At 35.6% G+C, this 18099-nt stretch overlaps 1 protein-coding gene across 18 annotated transcripts in view; it reads right to left on the reverse strand.

Moving 5' to 3' along the window:
• The window catches only part of Adam22 (ADAM metallopeptidase domain 22), a 218676-nt gene that overhangs the window by 39897 nt on the left and 160680 nt on the right, over positions 1-18099 (reverse strand). For all 18 annotated transcript variants that reach the window (XM_078040466.1, XM_078040465.1, XM_078040475.1 and 15 more), the window contains exons 15-23: positions 17897-17996; positions 15517-15588; positions 15202-15294; positions 11198-11278; positions 8136-8186; positions 7841-7904; positions 5544-5649; positions 2841-2960; positions 395-563 (exon numbers count right to left, since the gene is read on the reverse strand). In XM_078040466.1, coding sequence (XP_077896592.1) covers positions 395-563; positions 2841-2960; positions 5544-5649; positions 7841-7904; positions 8136-8186; positions 11198-11278; positions 15202-15294; positions 15517-15588; positions 17897-17996 — 856 coding nt within the window. The remainder of the gene's footprint in view (positions 1-394; positions 564-2840; positions 2961-5543; positions 5650-7840; positions 7905-8135; positions 8187-11197; positions 11279-15201; positions 15295-15516; positions 15589-17896; positions 17997-18099) is intronic.

The following is an 18099-nucleotide window of genomic DNA, read 5'->3' on the forward strand; positions in this document are numbered from 1 at the left end:
ATCATACCAGTACTTAAATATTGTGGCCATAGTCCCTCCTTTTTATTCTCCTTTTTTTTAAAAAAAAAAATCCTATTCAAGTTTGTTAAAATTTATTTTCTAGTTCACTTGTACAAAAAAAATTGGCATTATACTACATTAAATCACATTAACATGAGAAAGAAGATATAAGAACTTGGTTAGGAAGTTTATCCTCTTTCTTATTCCCAAACTCTCTCAGAGTACACAATAAAAATTATTCAAATGCCTATGATCAAATGCGTGTTCATATACCAACTACAAACATGGATAATCATGTTTCCATAATTTTGGAAAAAGCATTTTACGATCATGTCTATTTCTGTGATGTAAAAGAAATGAATAGTTCCCTATGGCAAAGATCCCGAATACTTACTCCATTTCCTGAACAAACAGTGCCTTCTTTACCACTTAAGCAAGTACTAAAGTTGAAGGAAGCCACAGGAAGACACCTGTGTTCCAAGCACATCATTTGAGGACCACAGGGTGTCCCATCCTCCACATAGCCAAGATCTACATCTTCTTCGAGCTTAACATGCCCACCACTAAAAATAAATGGGGAGCAAAAAGAAAATGGGGTTCTATTAATTCATTCATCTTGACAATATACTCAAAAACTGGTGATATTGCTTCTTTTATTTTCTACTTAATTTTTTTTAAATTGAGTGATATCATTTCTTCTATTTTCTACTTATTTAATAAAAGCAAGTAGCATGTCAATATCTAAAGGGAGAAAACAATTGAATCTTTTAATTTTTCAGGTACATTTATATAGCTTAGGATTTAAACATACCAGCCTGAATTGAAACAGTTTTACTATTTTGCCTTGGTTATTATGTAAAACCAATAAGTTCATTATTACTAGATTTGAAATAATAAATCGGTTTCATGATATAGTAATGCCAAGAATAAACCATTTCTTTGCCTGTGCTACTTTTTATTTTTCCTTAGATTGATGTTTTTCATTTGTTTGATGTTTCTTTGCCTACTTTTCTAAGAATTTACCATCAATTAACTCAAAACTAATCCAATGTCTCTAGGCCAAAGTCTCCACAGAAGATGTACCTGACCTTTTCTGTAGAAATCTCCCCTTGAGTTTCTGACCTGCTCCTATCTGTTTTGATTGTCCCCATGTACCTGGCATAGAGCTATAAATCCAGGATTCCCCAAACTATCAATTTGAGGATCTCCATATCTCTCTCTCCCTCCCTTCCAACCCCCGTCTCCCCCTGTTTCCTATACCTACTACCTTACTCCTGTGTTTTGGTGGAGCGCCATTTCCACTAGCTTTCTGAGAAAGAGTATTGAATGGTACACTTTGGAAAAATTTCCAAATCTAAAAACGTCTTTATTTTCTACTCTCACACCAGATTTGACATTTTGTTATAAAATTCCAATTTGCAAATAATTTTCTCCATTGTCTTCTGACTCTCAGGGTTCCTGTTGATAAAACTCTTAAGCCATTTTAAGTCGTAAGCCTTCAAGATTTCCTCCTTTGTGGAAACTTCTGGTTTTCTCTGCTTTATTCCAAGGTTCTAAAATTTCATAAGGATATGTTTAGATGTGCCTCTAATTACACCCACTGTACATGATACCCAGTGAGGCTGTTAAAATGGAAATTTAAGTCCTTCAGTTCTAGAGTTACACATTGACAATTTCCTTCCTTCTGTGCTCTTTATTATTTCTATTTTAATTTTATGGGTTTTCCTCTATGCTCTCTTTTTTGCCTTTTTTGAATACTATTAGGGAGATAATATCAATTACTGAGTTTCACTTCCACCATTTTTATATTTTAATTTCCAACAGCATTTTTTCTTCTCTGAATATTTCCCCACGTTTTTTTTTTAAAAGGTAATACCCTATTTCCTTGTTTAATAATAGAAATCTTGTTTCTTTCATAAATATTAAGAAGTAATTTTCTTTTTCCCCCAATTTTTACATGTTGATAACTTTCTTCCTATGTCTCATAGTCTGCTCATGTCTGAATTGGAGAACCAAATAGATTATTGGAAATTTAGGGCATTCTGACTGAGCATCACTGAGATTAGACCACTTCCACACAACCTTGATATCAATATTCCCAGTTAGAAACCTTGTCTCTTATTCTCTGTAAGTACAAAGCCCAAATCAACTCTTAGCTGAGTTGAAGAAATAATCAGTATATCTATTTCACATACATTCATTCATCTATCTTATTTCACCCCTTTCTTCCAAATTCCTTTTCTCCCTCTTCCAAAGGTGGATGTTACTACCAATTTCTAAGTCTTCTGGGAAGTGACACTATATCTTTGATTGGGTCTCAATTTTCTCCATTATTGAGAAACTCATTTTTCTTAGCTCCTGTAAGTTGTCTGCCATACAGCTATTTGCTTTACTTGTTCCAAAATTGCATTGTTGCCTTCTTTTTCTCTGCCTTCTAGTGGACATTAAGCTCTAAAAAAAAAAAAAAAAAAAAAAAAAAAAAAAGACCCACATAGAGTCCTTTTAGCAGGAATTCAGAAGGGAGCGAAAGCATTTGGATATATTTAACAAGCTGATTTTACCCAGAAGTCATGATTCACTTTCCTTCATAGAAAGAAATGCAAGCTAAACCCTGCTTTATTTTACTGACCAACTAAACACATTCCTAGCAACCACATAATATTCTACATTCAACTAATTCTTATCTTCCCTTTATCTCTTTTCTGTTTGAATTTACTCAATCACCTTCATGGATTAGACTCTATTTGGCTTTACTAACAGGCATGTGTACTGAAAACATACACCTAAGCTTCATTCCTAGGAGGTAAGATGACTAATGTTCTCACGGAGTGGTTAGTTACCTGCAGTTTAATGTTCTTCCCTGTTGCACAACCAAAGTGGATGTGATTTCACCATCGAGTTCTCCAAGCCTTGGGATATTACCAATGTTGGTACACAAAAGGTAACCACAAAGCACATCCCTGTGTTGAGAGAGTACCAATTATTTACTTTACTTCTTTCCCCAAAGATATAACAAACCTTGCACAGTTGGAATGATAATCTTGTCTTATTTTAGGATTTGTTTTCCATCAACAATATTGCTTACTCCTATGCCAAGCAAAATAAAATAAGCCCAAATTAGTTTCCCTCCTGCTTTAAAAAGTGTCTTCTCTGAAATTCTTGTTGGTGAATCAAAATTCCAATTGTTTCTTTTTCTGCTCTTTGGTTCAAGTGTTTATCTATGGAAAATTATCTATCAAATAGACTTCTTTTACATCAGAATCTCTTTGCTTGTAACACATCATTGCATATAATAAACTATTTTTTTAGTATTTATAAGTTAAGAAATAACCTTAGGACAAGTATATTTTAGAATATACACATTTCTGCCACCTAACTCCCAGAATCAAAGAAGTAGTTAAATATTTTACATGTAGTTTATAGATTTTCAGCCACAAAGGCTCATCAGTGCATCTTTAAAATATTTCAGAGGCTGAGGCAGGAGGATTGCATGTTTGAGGCCAGCCTTGGCAAGTTAGTGAGGCCCTGTCACAAAATGAAAACAAAATAAAAAGGACTGGGAATGTTCAGTGGTAGAGTGTCCCTGGATTCAATTCTAACTATTGGAGGAAATAAATTAATTAATTAAATGAAATATTTCAGTAGTTCTCCTATTATCACATACAATTATAATTTAACTTATATGATATTTTCACTGGTATTAAATACTATGATATATATTCTTTACATCTAACACATTTTAGCTATTGGTAGAGAAAATAATAAAATATATTTTAGTAAATATCTGTGAAGATTTATTAGCAGTCAAGCCAGACTATACATGGAAATATCAGACTTCATCAGATAGATAAAAATTAAGATCCATATTTATTACAATGTTTTAATTCAGTCTTTGAAAAATAACTTTTAAAATTACATCATCATTTTACTCTTGCTATCATAAACAGTTCTTTTCAACACAGAAGAGATTATCATTTGATAATTTGCTGAGTTGCATTTATAAGTATTAACTTTTCTGAGTAATTTAAAATATATAAGGAAAATTGGATGTAATCTTTATTCTTAAGGAAGTCATACACTGGATGAGAAGTTAAGTCACATACATAAACAACTATAAAACATGGAATTGGGGGGAAAAAGGCCATAAAAATAGCACAGAGGCCTGACAAAGTTCAGAGGACAAGAGGGAGATGATTTATTTCTAGAGGAAAAAATTAGGAAGAAAGTATTTTCCAACTGGGCATTGAGGATGGATGAACTTTTTATTGGTGATGGTATGTGTGGACACAGTGCTTCTGAGGAGCTGGGTGTGGTGGTGCACACCTGTAATCTCTGTGACTCAGGAGGTTGAGGCAGGAGGATTTGCAAGTTTAAGGACAGCCTAGGCAACTTAATAAGACCCTATCTCAAACACAAAAATAAATTAAAAGAAAAAGAAAAAAAAAAAAAAGACTGTTTCTGAGGAATTGGTAGCACAAACATGGGTATGAAGGTAGGATAATGTAATGTATCTATTACAAACAGTAAGGTTTTCTAGATTTTGAAGGAGTAAAACAGACCAAAAAAATGTAGTTTGGGACAAAAAATGGAGGAGATACAGATCCAAACTAAGGTTCCATTGTATTCGTTAATTAAGATGGCATAATATTCAGCAAAATAGTTAAGACAGTTCTCAAGTAAAACTGCCTGAATTCTAATTCTGTTCCTACTACATCCTGCCTACATGACCTTGGGCAACTTAATTGACTGTCTCAGTTTCCTCATCCATAAAATAAGAGAACTGCCACAAAGATTAAGTGCCATAGTTTATGCAAAGTGTGATACAGTGCTTAGCACATAGTGTGTGCTCAGTAAATATTGGGTCCTATTCTTACTACTTATTAATATTAACTATGTGGAACTAGTAAAATTGGAACAAAAAATTGACATAATCAAAAGGATTCCAAAAAAGATTATTCTGATGGAACTATGCAAGAGACTGCTGGCATAGAAAAACTATTAGAAAATTTTGGGACAGCTGAGGATTGATCTAGGTCTTAATTGGGGTAATGGCAATAGAAATAGAAAAGAAGGGATGAATTAAACACAAAGGTAGAGGAGCAAAAGGGACGAATAGTCATGATTTGGTGTTTGGACAATGTACAGAGGAAAAGCAGAGTCACGGATCCCTCCAGGCTTCTACACAAAGGACACTGAGACTTGTGACCTTTGGAAAAACCAGAATGGAAGATTAGAACTAGCTAATTGCTGAACAGAATTTTGTATCTATTCTGGCAGCTTTAATTGTTGCTGCTTGTGAGATGCTGGGAGGTGCCCTCCAAATGAGAAGGTTCTACAGGAGCAGCAAGAATGACCTCGGCCTTGGGAGAGAGGTCAGGGTACATGCCAAGATGTGGAAGCCCTTAGGATGCAGGAACCCTGGGAAGAGTTGAAGGGAGTAGGCAAGAGCATTCTTTGTGGGATGAAGAAAATTGGAACATCCTCAAAAACATGTGCTCAAAATTGACTGAGGGGTGAACTCTGGGCTAATGTGTCCACCTCACCTTTTGTTGCACTGTATCCATGTGTCTTTGTCTTTCCCACAGTTTCCCTTCTCAGTCCCCTCGATGTTCAGTTTCTCATAGCAGTATTTGTCTGATGCTGTCACCTCTGAAGCAGAACAGAATTTTCTATGAGTGAGGGAGGCAACATGTGAGTTGTTCAAAATGTTTGCAGTGAAGGAAAACTGAAAGTTAAAGAGTCTTCAGTGTTGTCAACACCATAATAAAAAACTGTACCCAGGGTCTACAAGAATTCACCTATATCAGACATCCTTGGTTCAGGTGCGTTTTTCACGAATGCTCATTTGAAATTTGGGAAACAAATATACTTAGATATCTAATGGGATTTAGGCTTTAGACTGCAAGAACACTCTTTAGGATAGGGCTAATAATTACAGGACAACGCTACCAAATGTTTGCTTGAATAAATTCTTGATACTGTAATCTCCTTGCCAAATATAATGCATGAATTTCTCACTCAGAAAACTATTAATCAAAAAGTCAATTTTATTAAAAGTTATGCACTATAATTAGATTCAAGAAATAGCAGTCCAATTTCTACTATGCTTACTCATCATTAACAGTCATCAGAAAAAAAATCTCAGTTTACTGCTTTTAGGTGAGACTGAATTCATATAAAATCTGAGAGTCAAATATCATTTTAAAGTATGTCAGCATTTTTTGTCAGGTTTTTAATCTTTTCTAAAGCAAGGGTGAGTTGATGATGTTATCTGAATTAGAGAAAAATGACTTGAAAACTTAAAGACAACTCATTGGTACAAGTTGAGCATCCCTAATCCAAAAATCTAAAATGCTAAGCAAGTGGTCTAGCACTGGGCTACATCCCAAACTGCCCTAGGTTCTTAATCTTTTTGAGTGCCAACATGATACAACAAGTGGAAAAGTTCACCCTGATCTCTATCACAAGTCATAGTAATACAAGCATATGTCAAACACATACTATATAATACTACAAAGGCACATAATAGATAAAATTACCTTCAGGTTATATGCAGAAGGTGCATATGAAACATAAATGAATTTTGTGTTTAGACTTGGGTCTCATTCCCTAGATATTTCACTATCTACATGCAAATATTACTAAACCAGAAAAACATTTGAAATCTGAAACACTTCTGGTAACAAGAATTTCAGATAAGGGATACTCAACTTTATATATTAAACAACAAATAATTATGTAGGTAGTTTCTTTTCCTACTTTTCATTGTCAGCTACTATTTTTGCTGAAGTGAAGGAAACAAAGTATATCTCTTTGCTTAGAGTGTAAACTTGCATGACAAAATTTCTTCCCATCTCAGTGTTTCAGTAACTTGAAAGAGCATATACTTCCCCTCTTAATAGGACTGTATCGACTACCTATTACATCTAACAATGCTCATTATTTTTATGGCTTTTTTTTTCCGGATGCAAATTACCTTCTGAAAGAGTTTACAACAAAAATTGTTTCCAAAAGTATGAGTCAGTAACACTTCTAGAAAAAGTATATATACAACATTTAAATATAAATTTAATTACAGTATAACTTAAATAATATAAAAATATAATTGTTATATATTTTCCTCTGAAACTGACAAATATTGAAGATATTAATGATAAAATGTCTTTCTGATACATAAGAGCAACCTCAGCAGAAGGTCACCTGTAACTAGGAAAGCCAGCTAGAGCTTAAGAAAGATAATTGAGGAAGAAGAAGAAACTCTAGCCAAAATGTTTAGTGCTTTCATTTTAAAAATCACATCTGATAATACATCTGGTCCCTTGAAGCCAACTATATGTAAAAACAGAAGAATAAGAGAATGTGAGAGGAAATACAACCACGGGTGCACTTTCCCCAAGGTTCTAAGTCAAGGATGGCCTATCCAGGATCCATGGCCATCCCATATGGTTATACAAGTTTTGTTAGGGCACTCCACTGAGGAGCTGAAATCAAGGTCTGTTCTATTCTCCAAGCTGTGTGCCCTGGCATCGCTTCGCCTGCCTGGCAGCAAAAGCACCTTCTGTCTCTGTCTCGTCCACAGGCGCTGCCAGCTAGCCAGGAAGTGTGCATTCATGTCTTCTCAAAGGAGGTGTCTTTCTCTAATTTCCAGAAAAGTGCCCACGCTAACACCTGTCATAGCTTTGAATGTCCCCCAGTCATAAAGTAAAAAAATTTGCTTTCAATCCACATGTCCCTATAAAGTCTTCCTGATATCCTTCTTTGAAAATGATCAACCCTTATGATTATTATGCACCAATAAAAATATTTTTGAAATAATTATCAAGCCACACTGATTACTTACTTTGTCCCCAGATATATTTGCATTGTCTATCCCTGGTTTTACATCGTCCTCCAAAGCAAATTCCCTAAAATGGAAAAGCAAATACCCATTAGCAATGCAATGTCTGTTTATGTCAGAAAACTGACAGAAAAGGAAATATGACTGGGAAAAACAGCAGATAGGTATTATAAAGCCCTTTTATCTTCAGAATTGATTATGAAACTTTTTAAATGATATTCCTATTTTGACATTATCTCAGTATTTCTTTCATGTTGGTGCCACATGAAAAATTTAGATAAAAGTGAAAATGGCCTACCTGAGTACCATCACATGAATATCCATCCATTTTATGAATATTAGGGGCACACTAGGAAAAGAGAACAAACTATGAACCAAACACAGAGCAAAATATCAGGCTGAACTAATCAGTTTAGTGTTTACATTTTAAAAATCACATTTGATGATACATTTGGTCCCTTGAAATATCTATATATAAAAACAGAAGAACAAGAGAATGCAAGAGGAAATACAACAACTGGTACACTTTCTCCTAAAAACGGGATTCTATGACAGGCAAATACAGTTGATTACACAGAAGCAAGTAGAAAGAACTGACTGCAGTAAGCTCAGTAAATGACATATTAAGAGATGTTTCATACAGATCACTATTCCTCTGAGCAAGAAAAGAAAGAACACAAAGCAAAAAGTAGCCCAACTTGTTTCCCTTCTTCTGCCATGAGAAGCAATGCAGACCCTTCACTTCAGGCAATAACTTTCAACTAGAAGCCTGCTTCTAGAATTAACGTTAGAAAAGACATGGCTTATATATTATATTTAATACTTAAATTAATAAAAATAATATTAAATTATTTTACAATTAATTCATTATATTTTCTTGAAGCAACTAGAAAATTATAGAGCATTTTGTCAGGCTATAAACAAACAGTAATTTTAAAATGTATTACTACAATGATAGAAAAATGTCTAATTATGTGGTCATTTGGGAAAAAATTGGAAAATGTGAAAAAAAGGAGGAAAAAAAAGAGAGGTCCATCACATTCCACCATTCAAAATTGCTATTTTTTATATTTTAGTATAATTTATCTCTACCTTTTTCTATAAAAATTGATTTTTAAACATAAGTATGGTCAAATTATAGATAATAATTTTTTAATGTTTTTTTTAGTTGTAGATGGACACGGTAGCTTTATTTATTTTTTGTGGTGCTGAAGAGCAAACCCAGTGCCTCACAGGTGCCAGGCAGATGCTCTACCACTGAGCCATAATCCCAGCTCAAATTATAGATAATATTTTATATTTTGCTTCTTTGCTTTATTTTGTCATATAAACTTCCTGTCAAGGTGAACTTTTTATAGCTATCATCTTTAATAAATATAATGCATTGCTTTAAGCTAACAATGTACTACAATGATCACTTATAGTTATATCCAATTAATTTTGACAGTTAAAACTAATGCAAAAGAGCATTTTGTACAGACATCATTTTTAGACTTTTGATTCTTTTAAAATTTATGCTTTTTATTTAATCACTATATATATATATATATATATATATATATATATATATATATATATATATATATATATATATATACACACACACACACATGCCATACAGGTAATTATTTATTCATTGAGTCATCATCATCATTAAGTATTAACTTAGAAAATCCCACTGATTAGAAAGAATGGAACAATACTTCTATATAGAGATCTTTAATCTCTTTGTATGATTCCTTTAAAATAAATCATTTTTAATGGTTAATGTAAGTTTACCACTATTGATATCTTCTTATCTGGAGAAAAAATAAATGTGGGCAGTCTTGACTCAACTATACATGAATTTCAGTTTCTCTGTTTTTGTCCCCCAATCAACCTCCCACACAACATGGTTTCAATTTCAGTTATCACACCATATTCATGTGAGTAATTGCATAAAATACAAACTTTGCTATTAGCTCTTCAGTCAGCTGGTCACTGTGCAAATAACAGATATCCTTCATGACCAGTGACCCATCCTGTCTTTTCTTTTAAATTCCTATCAGTGATTGTCACCAACCATCTGCTTATTCAATTCACAGACAGCAAAGTGTGTAGTTGTGCTGTCTCTTTGACTTCTAGTAATATTATGTGGTATTTGATAAAATGGATCATCAAAAGAGGGAATTGGCCAACAAAGATGAAAATGTAGCCAAGAAATGAAAGCGATGACACCAGAAGTGAAATTCAAATTGAATGCAAATGGAATTACAGGAAAAAAAAAAAACAGCTAACTGCGGGGATGACTATTGCTCAGGAGATTCTAGATATGCAGCCTGAGAAACCTAGTGAAGGGACTCACTGGCATAAATGAAGTGGGCATGACCTAACAGGTGAAGATGTGTCAGAGGAAGCGACGCTGACAAGACACTCAATATGTATGGCTTCACATCCCTCAAGAGATATTTAATGACATTAAAAGCATAGAGGGTAAGACATTGAAAGCAGATTCAAACTTAGAAAGCAGTATGACAAGGTACAGAATAATGCTTATTCTGTATCGTAAAATTTGCAAGGAGCAGCAGCAGGCACAGTTCAAACTACACCTCAAGTTTTGTATAAAGAAATATAATACTTTAACTCTCAATGTTTCTGTTTTAATTTACAGTATGCTATATAATATTTTTAATTTCCCTGTGCATTTAACACTAACAGTAAGAGAGTTTTGACAGAATCTTTTCAAGACGACAGAACAATTGTATTTTCCATTGATCCTTACGACTGTGTTGCATGGTTTCAACTTGCAGGGTCATTTTTACAGTTCAGCACAGTTGTGCAAAGTGAGAACTGATCATTTTAAAATCTGTGAACCTGCATCACAGATTGCAATTTCCCCAGCATGTTTATCTACGAATAAACACTATTAAATTTAAGGAGAACTGTTAATGTTGGAGGTGATGTATTATATCAGAAATGTAAGAGACAAGAGAGAGAAAAGGGTCCCCTCTCAGAACCCATGCTCTAGGGATCTCTGCCTCAGCTGGCTCCTGTTTCAGTCAGCTGAAGAGAGGGCCTTTTGTTTCCTTTCCTAGAAAGATAAAAAGAAAATGCCATTCACTCCCTACTTAATATAAAAAACAAAATACTTAAGGCAACATATAGTCTTAGGGGAATTCAATATTAAAACAAAATTATGCTGAACGTCTGCTCAAGCTTTGATTACTAAAACTAAAATTTCTAAAAAATTAAAAAGAAAGTGAGAGATAATATGAAAGAAACATGCATTTTGTCCATCCACATTTCTCCTAAGGGTCAAGTGCACTAAAGATAACCCCTACTTTTTCCACTGTGGTTTAGAGTAATTATTTTGCAGATTACCTGGCTTGAATTTCCTGAGCATGTTTCAGAAATATCACAATCGTTCACTGCTTCTCGGCACACAGTCCCCATAGGCTGAAACTAAAATGAACAAAAATCGATGTGAAAGACTAGAAGGAACAAAAGCTCTCACAGTCTCATCTTAAAAAAGCAAAATGAAAAATGTTTGGATAGGAATACCTTTGGCTATTTTAAAATCATAGTGTGGGAAAATTGCAGTTATTGAACAAAATGCTTTTTTAATAGTTTTAAGTAACAGTTTCTTGTATATGAAGTAACTTCCATATTCATCACACGTAAGTCTCATAATATCTTGCTAAAATGCTAAAATTGGACAAGGCTTGATGGTACGTCTCCACAAGAATGCTTGGCTTGTCCAAGCTCTTGTAATCTTTCTTGCAAGGAGGTTTTAAGCTTTTTAGGCTTTATCCTTCTTTCTTATTCACACCTTTATCACATAACTTTTTATTTTTTTGGTCTCTCTTATCTGCCAAGATTGGAAAAGCTACATTTGGGGCTGAGTCACAAAAGTTAGGTTTTCTGGCAAAGCCATATCCTCCCAAGCTTTCTCTTCCCTTCTTTTCTGGTGCCTCATTATGCAAAGATTTAAATTTCGGTTATTTACTTGTTATTAATGTTCCTATTATTGGTGCCTATGAATTGGAGTCTGGAGTTCTAGGGTTTATCGGTTGGTTGTTTTTTTTTTGTTGTTTGTTTGTTTGTTTTTATTTGTTTCTTTTCAACGAGTGGAAATACTTCTTGGAAGTATGCATTTGAACAAATAAATTTTTAACCCCATTGGATTTACAAAGTGCAGGAATACTCATGGTAACAAAATCGAGCAGAGATAAATAAAGCTATACTTCTCCTTTCCTGTGCAATGCCTCTCTTTTCCCTCTCTAAAACTCTGACATTTAGGGCTGGATTCTTCTGTGCTTTTCTCTTTATTTGTTCAAACATACTTATTATCAGGCTTCCCTGACTTCTGTGCAAACCACACTTTCTTCTCCCATTCAGAACCCTCCTGGCACTTGAGTCTCCTCTGCTTCTAGATCATGTGCAGCCCACCAGCTCCAATCAGGATTTTAAAAGATAGTTTTAGATGACTCAAACAAAATTTGTGCTCATTCAACAAGGATTTACTAAGCACTTAGGATGTGCCAGGCACTGTTCTCGTTGCTGGAGACCCGGTGGAATATAAAACACAAAAACTCTGCTCACAAAAACCCCGCATTTTAATGGGGGTAAATGGGCCATAAAAATAAGGAAATGGCAAAGTAATTTAATTTTACATGTCTGATTCTCTTCTTTCTCAAAATTGGGGCAAGCCAATTAGAATATAAAGCAGAAATATGTACATATTTGAAGTACAGTTTAGATGAAACTATAAACATTCAAGAATTTCCAAGAAACTTTAGAAAAAAAAAAGCACAGTAAAGGAAGATTTGCTCTAAGTGCTGGGATACAGCAGTAAATAAATCAACCAAAATTCCTGCTGTACTAGAGCTAGAGCTTATAATGGGAGGGGGGAAATAATAACCAAGTAAGCAAGATATATCTTACTGCAGAGGTCCACAAATTATGGCCTGAAGGCCAAATTGGCTGACTACCTAACCTTACAAATAAGTATTACTGGAATTACAGCCACACACATTGTTTCTGCATTTTCAATGGCTGCTTTCAAAGACAGAGCTGAGTAATTGTGATGCTTTAGGAAAACCTATTTATTATATAGTCCTTTATAGGAAATGTTTGCCAACCCTCGGCTTATACATTATTTATATATGTTATGTACATTATAATACACACACACATATATATAATATATATATATATTATATATATATAGAGAGAGAGAGAAGATACATACAACTTCTCATCTTGATCCTCTCTTCCCCCTCCTCCATTTACTATCCTGCCTCCGGATCCCCAGGGTAGGGTGAAGGGAGTTTTGGTGTAGAGAAAGTGGCAAGAATGATTTCACTCGACTGGTATACTATATTGTAGTACAGTAATTAATTCTGTCATTATATTTTAGGTATGTTATTATTCTATACTTGTTCCTTGTAATGATTCTATCACAAAGAGCCTAATTCTGTATGCCAAAGGGGGAAAAAAGGTACAATTACACGTATTTAACAGATGGGCAGACATTTATTTAATCAAAGATTAAAATAAATGATTCAGGATCCCTTGTTATAGCAGTTGGAGGAGCTGACAGAGCAAGCAATTGTGGTCGCCAAAATGAAAGAATGTCTGTTTCACATTTGGTTGAATCTTCCTTTTTTAGAGATTGCTTTCAGAGATCTCTGCCAGTGCCGTGCTTGTCTTAAAAAGCTGCCAGAAGACACAGCAGTGCAGTGGAAACAACAGAAACTGCTGCCAGCAGATCTGGGATGGAAGGGCTGCCAGCAGATCTGGATGTGACTGCATATCCCTTCCTTACAAGCTGAGTGGCCCCTGCAGGTGACTTAAATTTCTTGGAACTTGGATTGCTCGATTATAAAGATCAGGATAATAATGCCTATCCCCAAAGTGTGCTTGTGTGCATTCTCTAAGACAGTGGTCTCAACCAGGGGTGATTATGTCCCCAAGGGTATATTTGGCAATGTCTGGAGACATTCTTAGTTGTCATTCTTGGGAAGATTGCTTCTCACATCTAATGGGTAAAACCTCAGGATGCTGCTAAACATCCTGCAATGCACAAGACACACTCTCACAACAAAGATTTATCCAGCCAAGGATGTCAATGATACCAGAGTAGAGAAATTCAGATGTAGGGTGATAATAAATTCAAAGTACTTAACACAATCTCTGGCACACAGCGGAGACTTACTGTGATAGCTTTATATCTCACCTTCCTTTAACTCATTAAAGATATTCAGTCTGTAAATAATCACAAAGAGAGTGCTGTGCCTATTTATTTATTTGTTCAACAAATATTTATTAAGAACCTATAACAACAATGGTGTAAATTCTTGGCTCTGCTCCAAAAAAAAAATGTACAAACTGGAGACAGATATTAAACCTTAGACATAATACAGAATATTATATCAGATATCATATGAGATAAGAAAAGAGAATTTCATTTCTTTGGGAAAAGTAAGTTCCAAATTGTGGGTCTTGATGTAAAGAATTAAATACTTAGAGACAGGGATGAGAATGGTATTGGGAAGACGAACTCAGACAAAGTGTATAAAAATGCATTCTCAATTTCCATGTACAGTAAACTATGTAAGGTACTATCATGCCTGAAGTATTCCTTTCACTCCCTCAACAGCTAACGCAAGAGATATAGCTGGGCACAGTAACACACATCTATAATCCCAGCTACTCAGGAGGATGAGGCAGCAGATCATGATTAAGGACAGCCTAGGCAACTTAGGGAATTCCTGTCTCAAATAAAAAACAAAAAGGGTATAGCTCAGTGGTACAGCACCACTGGGTTTAATCCTCAGTGCTCCCCATAAAAACATGAGAAGGAGGAGGAAGAAGAACAGGAAAAGGAATAATATAAAGGAGAGGAGGAAGAGGGAAAGAAGTAGGAGTGGAGAAGGAAGAAAATAAGAGGAGGGAGGAAGAGTGTGAAAAGGAGGAGGAGGAGGAGGAGGAGGAAAGATATATCTGAGTGAGAAGAAAAGGAGGATCTCTTGAATCCCTACTTGGCTTCCCAAAGAAATGTAGGCATATTCAAAGATAAGTAACACCTACTTTCATTTACTGTCCCTGCTCCTCAGGGAGGTTGTAGAGAGAACAGCCTTGGGAGGAGCATGTTCAGCAAGAACCCTGACTTACTTGGTGTCAGACCTTGGGAAAACTACCATCAAAAGGGAAAGATGTTAACTATATCTCACAAGATTCTACGAGGGTCCTGTAAGCATCTGGCATTCAGTCATTAACTATGTATTAGATACTGTGATTATTAGGTGCGATTTACCCAACCTTAGCAATTGATCACATGTGTCCTTCCTTCTGTCCATTCGTCATTAAGCAGCATTCATTACCTTGCACTTTTTACAACAGAGACCATCACTGCATTGAGAGTCCTGAGTCAAGGTGCATTTCTTACAACACTCTGCTCCTTCAAGGACACATTCCTAAGGAACATAAACATTTGCCAAACATCAGAAAACAACATCATTTCCTAAAAAGTAGCAGCATGTTTCCTAAAATAAATGTAAAAACTCACAATAATCTCTCATCCACAAATACTATAAAATTTCTAAGCATAATACTTGCTCTGTTTTGTCTCAATGTGTGTGGACCAGGAACAACCCTGAGTCACCTGTAAACCATCTTCAAAAGCACCACAGACTTACTGTAGGGGTTCCACAGTCACACTCTTCTCCAGTTTCAATGAAGCCATTGCCACACTCAGGAGGGTCGAGCAGCTATGGAAGGAAAACAAAAAAGGGAACTAAAACATAGAAAAGTCAACAGCAAAGACTTTGAGAGACCTGAGCACTACACCCACACCTCTGCATACCTGCCAGTCATCCCCAATACATATTTATTTAGCTAAACTAGAAAGCATGGTTTTTTACAACTTATAAGTGTCTCCTTCTGTTTCCATTTCATATTTAATATGTGTATATACTTTACAAATATTTATATAACATATACACCAAATAGCATCTGGTAAAAGTCACAAAATAAAAGATGATCTAGTCATTGACTAAAACTAAGACTGACTGACACCTGAAATTCCATTGCAGTCAGGAAGTAAGGGGTTTGGAGTCAGAACATCTGTCATATTGGCACATGGCTGGAGAATAGCTCAGTGGTAGCACATAATGCCTGGCACGAATCAGGCCCTGGGTTCAGTCCCCAGGATCAAAATAAAATGAAATAAAAGCTTGGAACAACTACTTAACATCTCAGAGACTTTACTATGTTAAACAGGAATAATAATATTTGTGGGGAGCCACTCTGAATGATTCATATCTTCCATCCTGGAGCGGAGATGCTTTGACCGTCACTACATCTTGTAGTGACCTGGACATTGCCCCAGTCCCAGAAGTTGAGGGCACATCTACAGAGGTAGGCGTGTCACCCCATGGCCCCTTGGGTCCAATTACACTCACCTGTCCTTTGTAACCCTGCTCCTTCTGACCTTTTTTGGATAGAACTTTCTAAGAAAAAGGGTCTCCCCAATAAAAGCCCATTTCCATGTCACGCTCTCTCTGGCCAGCCTCTGGTGACTTTCTCTTGCTCTCCCATTTGGAGAGCCTGAAGCCGAGAGCGGAGAAACTGTCCTGAAGCTTGTTTAAAGGTAAAGTGTGTGTCTATGGTTTATTTGGTGTCCCTGGAAATTCACAGGAGCGACCTTAAGTTCACCTGCCTACGCAGGTTGGGGGCAGCAAATATTAACTGTTCATCAAATTAATCAGCTGTCCAAAAGTTTTCTGAGAATCAAGTTTAATCATCCGTGAAAAGCCCTTTATTAATCATCTTTTTTCTCCAAGTTACTTCATCAACAACAAGAAAAGTATCACAAAGTTAATATACCCACTGAACTATTCAATATAAAATATAACTCCTACTATTAGTATATAGCTTTGCGGAGAAAAGCAATAATAATTTGTCCCAGATATTAAAGCAACTTTTGGACTATCCAGGAGTACATTTTAGGTCAGTTTTATTTTTTAACTCTCTATCAATTACCTTTCAAATACAATTTATCCTATGGTGATAGGCTGTTAGAGTCCGTAAACAAGTCAGGATGGTGCCTGGCAAATGTTAGAGTCCGTAAACAAGTCTGGATGGCGCCTGGCATTTTGCCAGAGGGAGTGGTTTGTGAAGTAACGCCAGCGAGCCATTAAGTGTGGAGATTCCTTATTGGTTGACCGCTGTATCTATTTTATGTTAATTAAGATAAGCTGTGTGGAATGTATATATACCACTCCTGTCCTACAATAAACAGCTCCCACTCCTGCTATATCAATCTACACAAGTTACTCGTCACCCCCCGGTTATCTTGCCCAGCCAGCCGGGCTGCAGCAATAGGCAGTTGGTAATGACTAATTGATAATGACTAATTACTATTAGCTAGGAACATAATATTCATTCAAAAGTTAATTAAAGTTGCCAGGCACAGGGGCACTTGCCTGTAATCCCAGCAACTTGGAAGACGGAGGCAGGAGAATCACAAATTGAAGACCAGCCTTAGCAACTTAGGGAGACCCTGTCTCAAAATTTAAAAAAGGGTTTGGGGATATTGTTTGGTGGTAAAGTGTTTTCCTAGCATGCACAAGGCCCTGGATTCAATCCCCAGTACTGAAGAGAAAAAAGCAAAAAGGGCTGGGAATGTGGCTCAGTGGTAGAGTACCCCTGGATTCAATCCCATACCACAAAAAAAGAAAAAGTTAATCAAGGTGTTCAGACTATAAAATGGAAGTGTACACACAACTGTCAACACACACACACACACACACACACACACAACTAAATAGAATAAAAACTCAAAGCAAGATAAAGAAAACATAAAAAATGAACTCATTTCTGCTGTTATCATCAGAATAGGCCAAAATGCCCAATATTAAAGTTGATTTTGAAAATATAAACAGACATTTTAGCATATCTAGATACGTACATATAGGCCAAATTGAAAAGCTCTCTTTTATACACCTAAAGGCTAAACAATGGTGTGTATGAGCATGTAGGAAGATTAATCATTAACATCTCTGCTCACATTATTACCTTGGAAGGCTTGTTGAACAGGCAGGCGCCACCCCCACTGTTCAGGAAGTCATGATACTCTTCAATGTTACACTGGGTGAACTTTTTAGGAAGATAATAGCTGTGGAAGAGAAGAAAATCAATACTGGGATGCAATGTGAGCCTCCCTGGCTTGTTCATTAGTCTTAAAATTGAACATTATTAAAATTATACATTATTCTTTC

The sequence above is a fragment of the Ictidomys tridecemlineatus genome, chromosome 2 (genome assembly GCF_052094955.1).
Source record: "Ictidomys tridecemlineatus isolate mIctTri1 chromosome 2, mIctTri1.hap1, whole genome shotgun sequence".
Lineage (NCBI taxonomy): Eukaryota > Metazoa > Chordata > Mammalia > Rodentia > Sciuridae > Ictidomys > Ictidomys tridecemlineatus.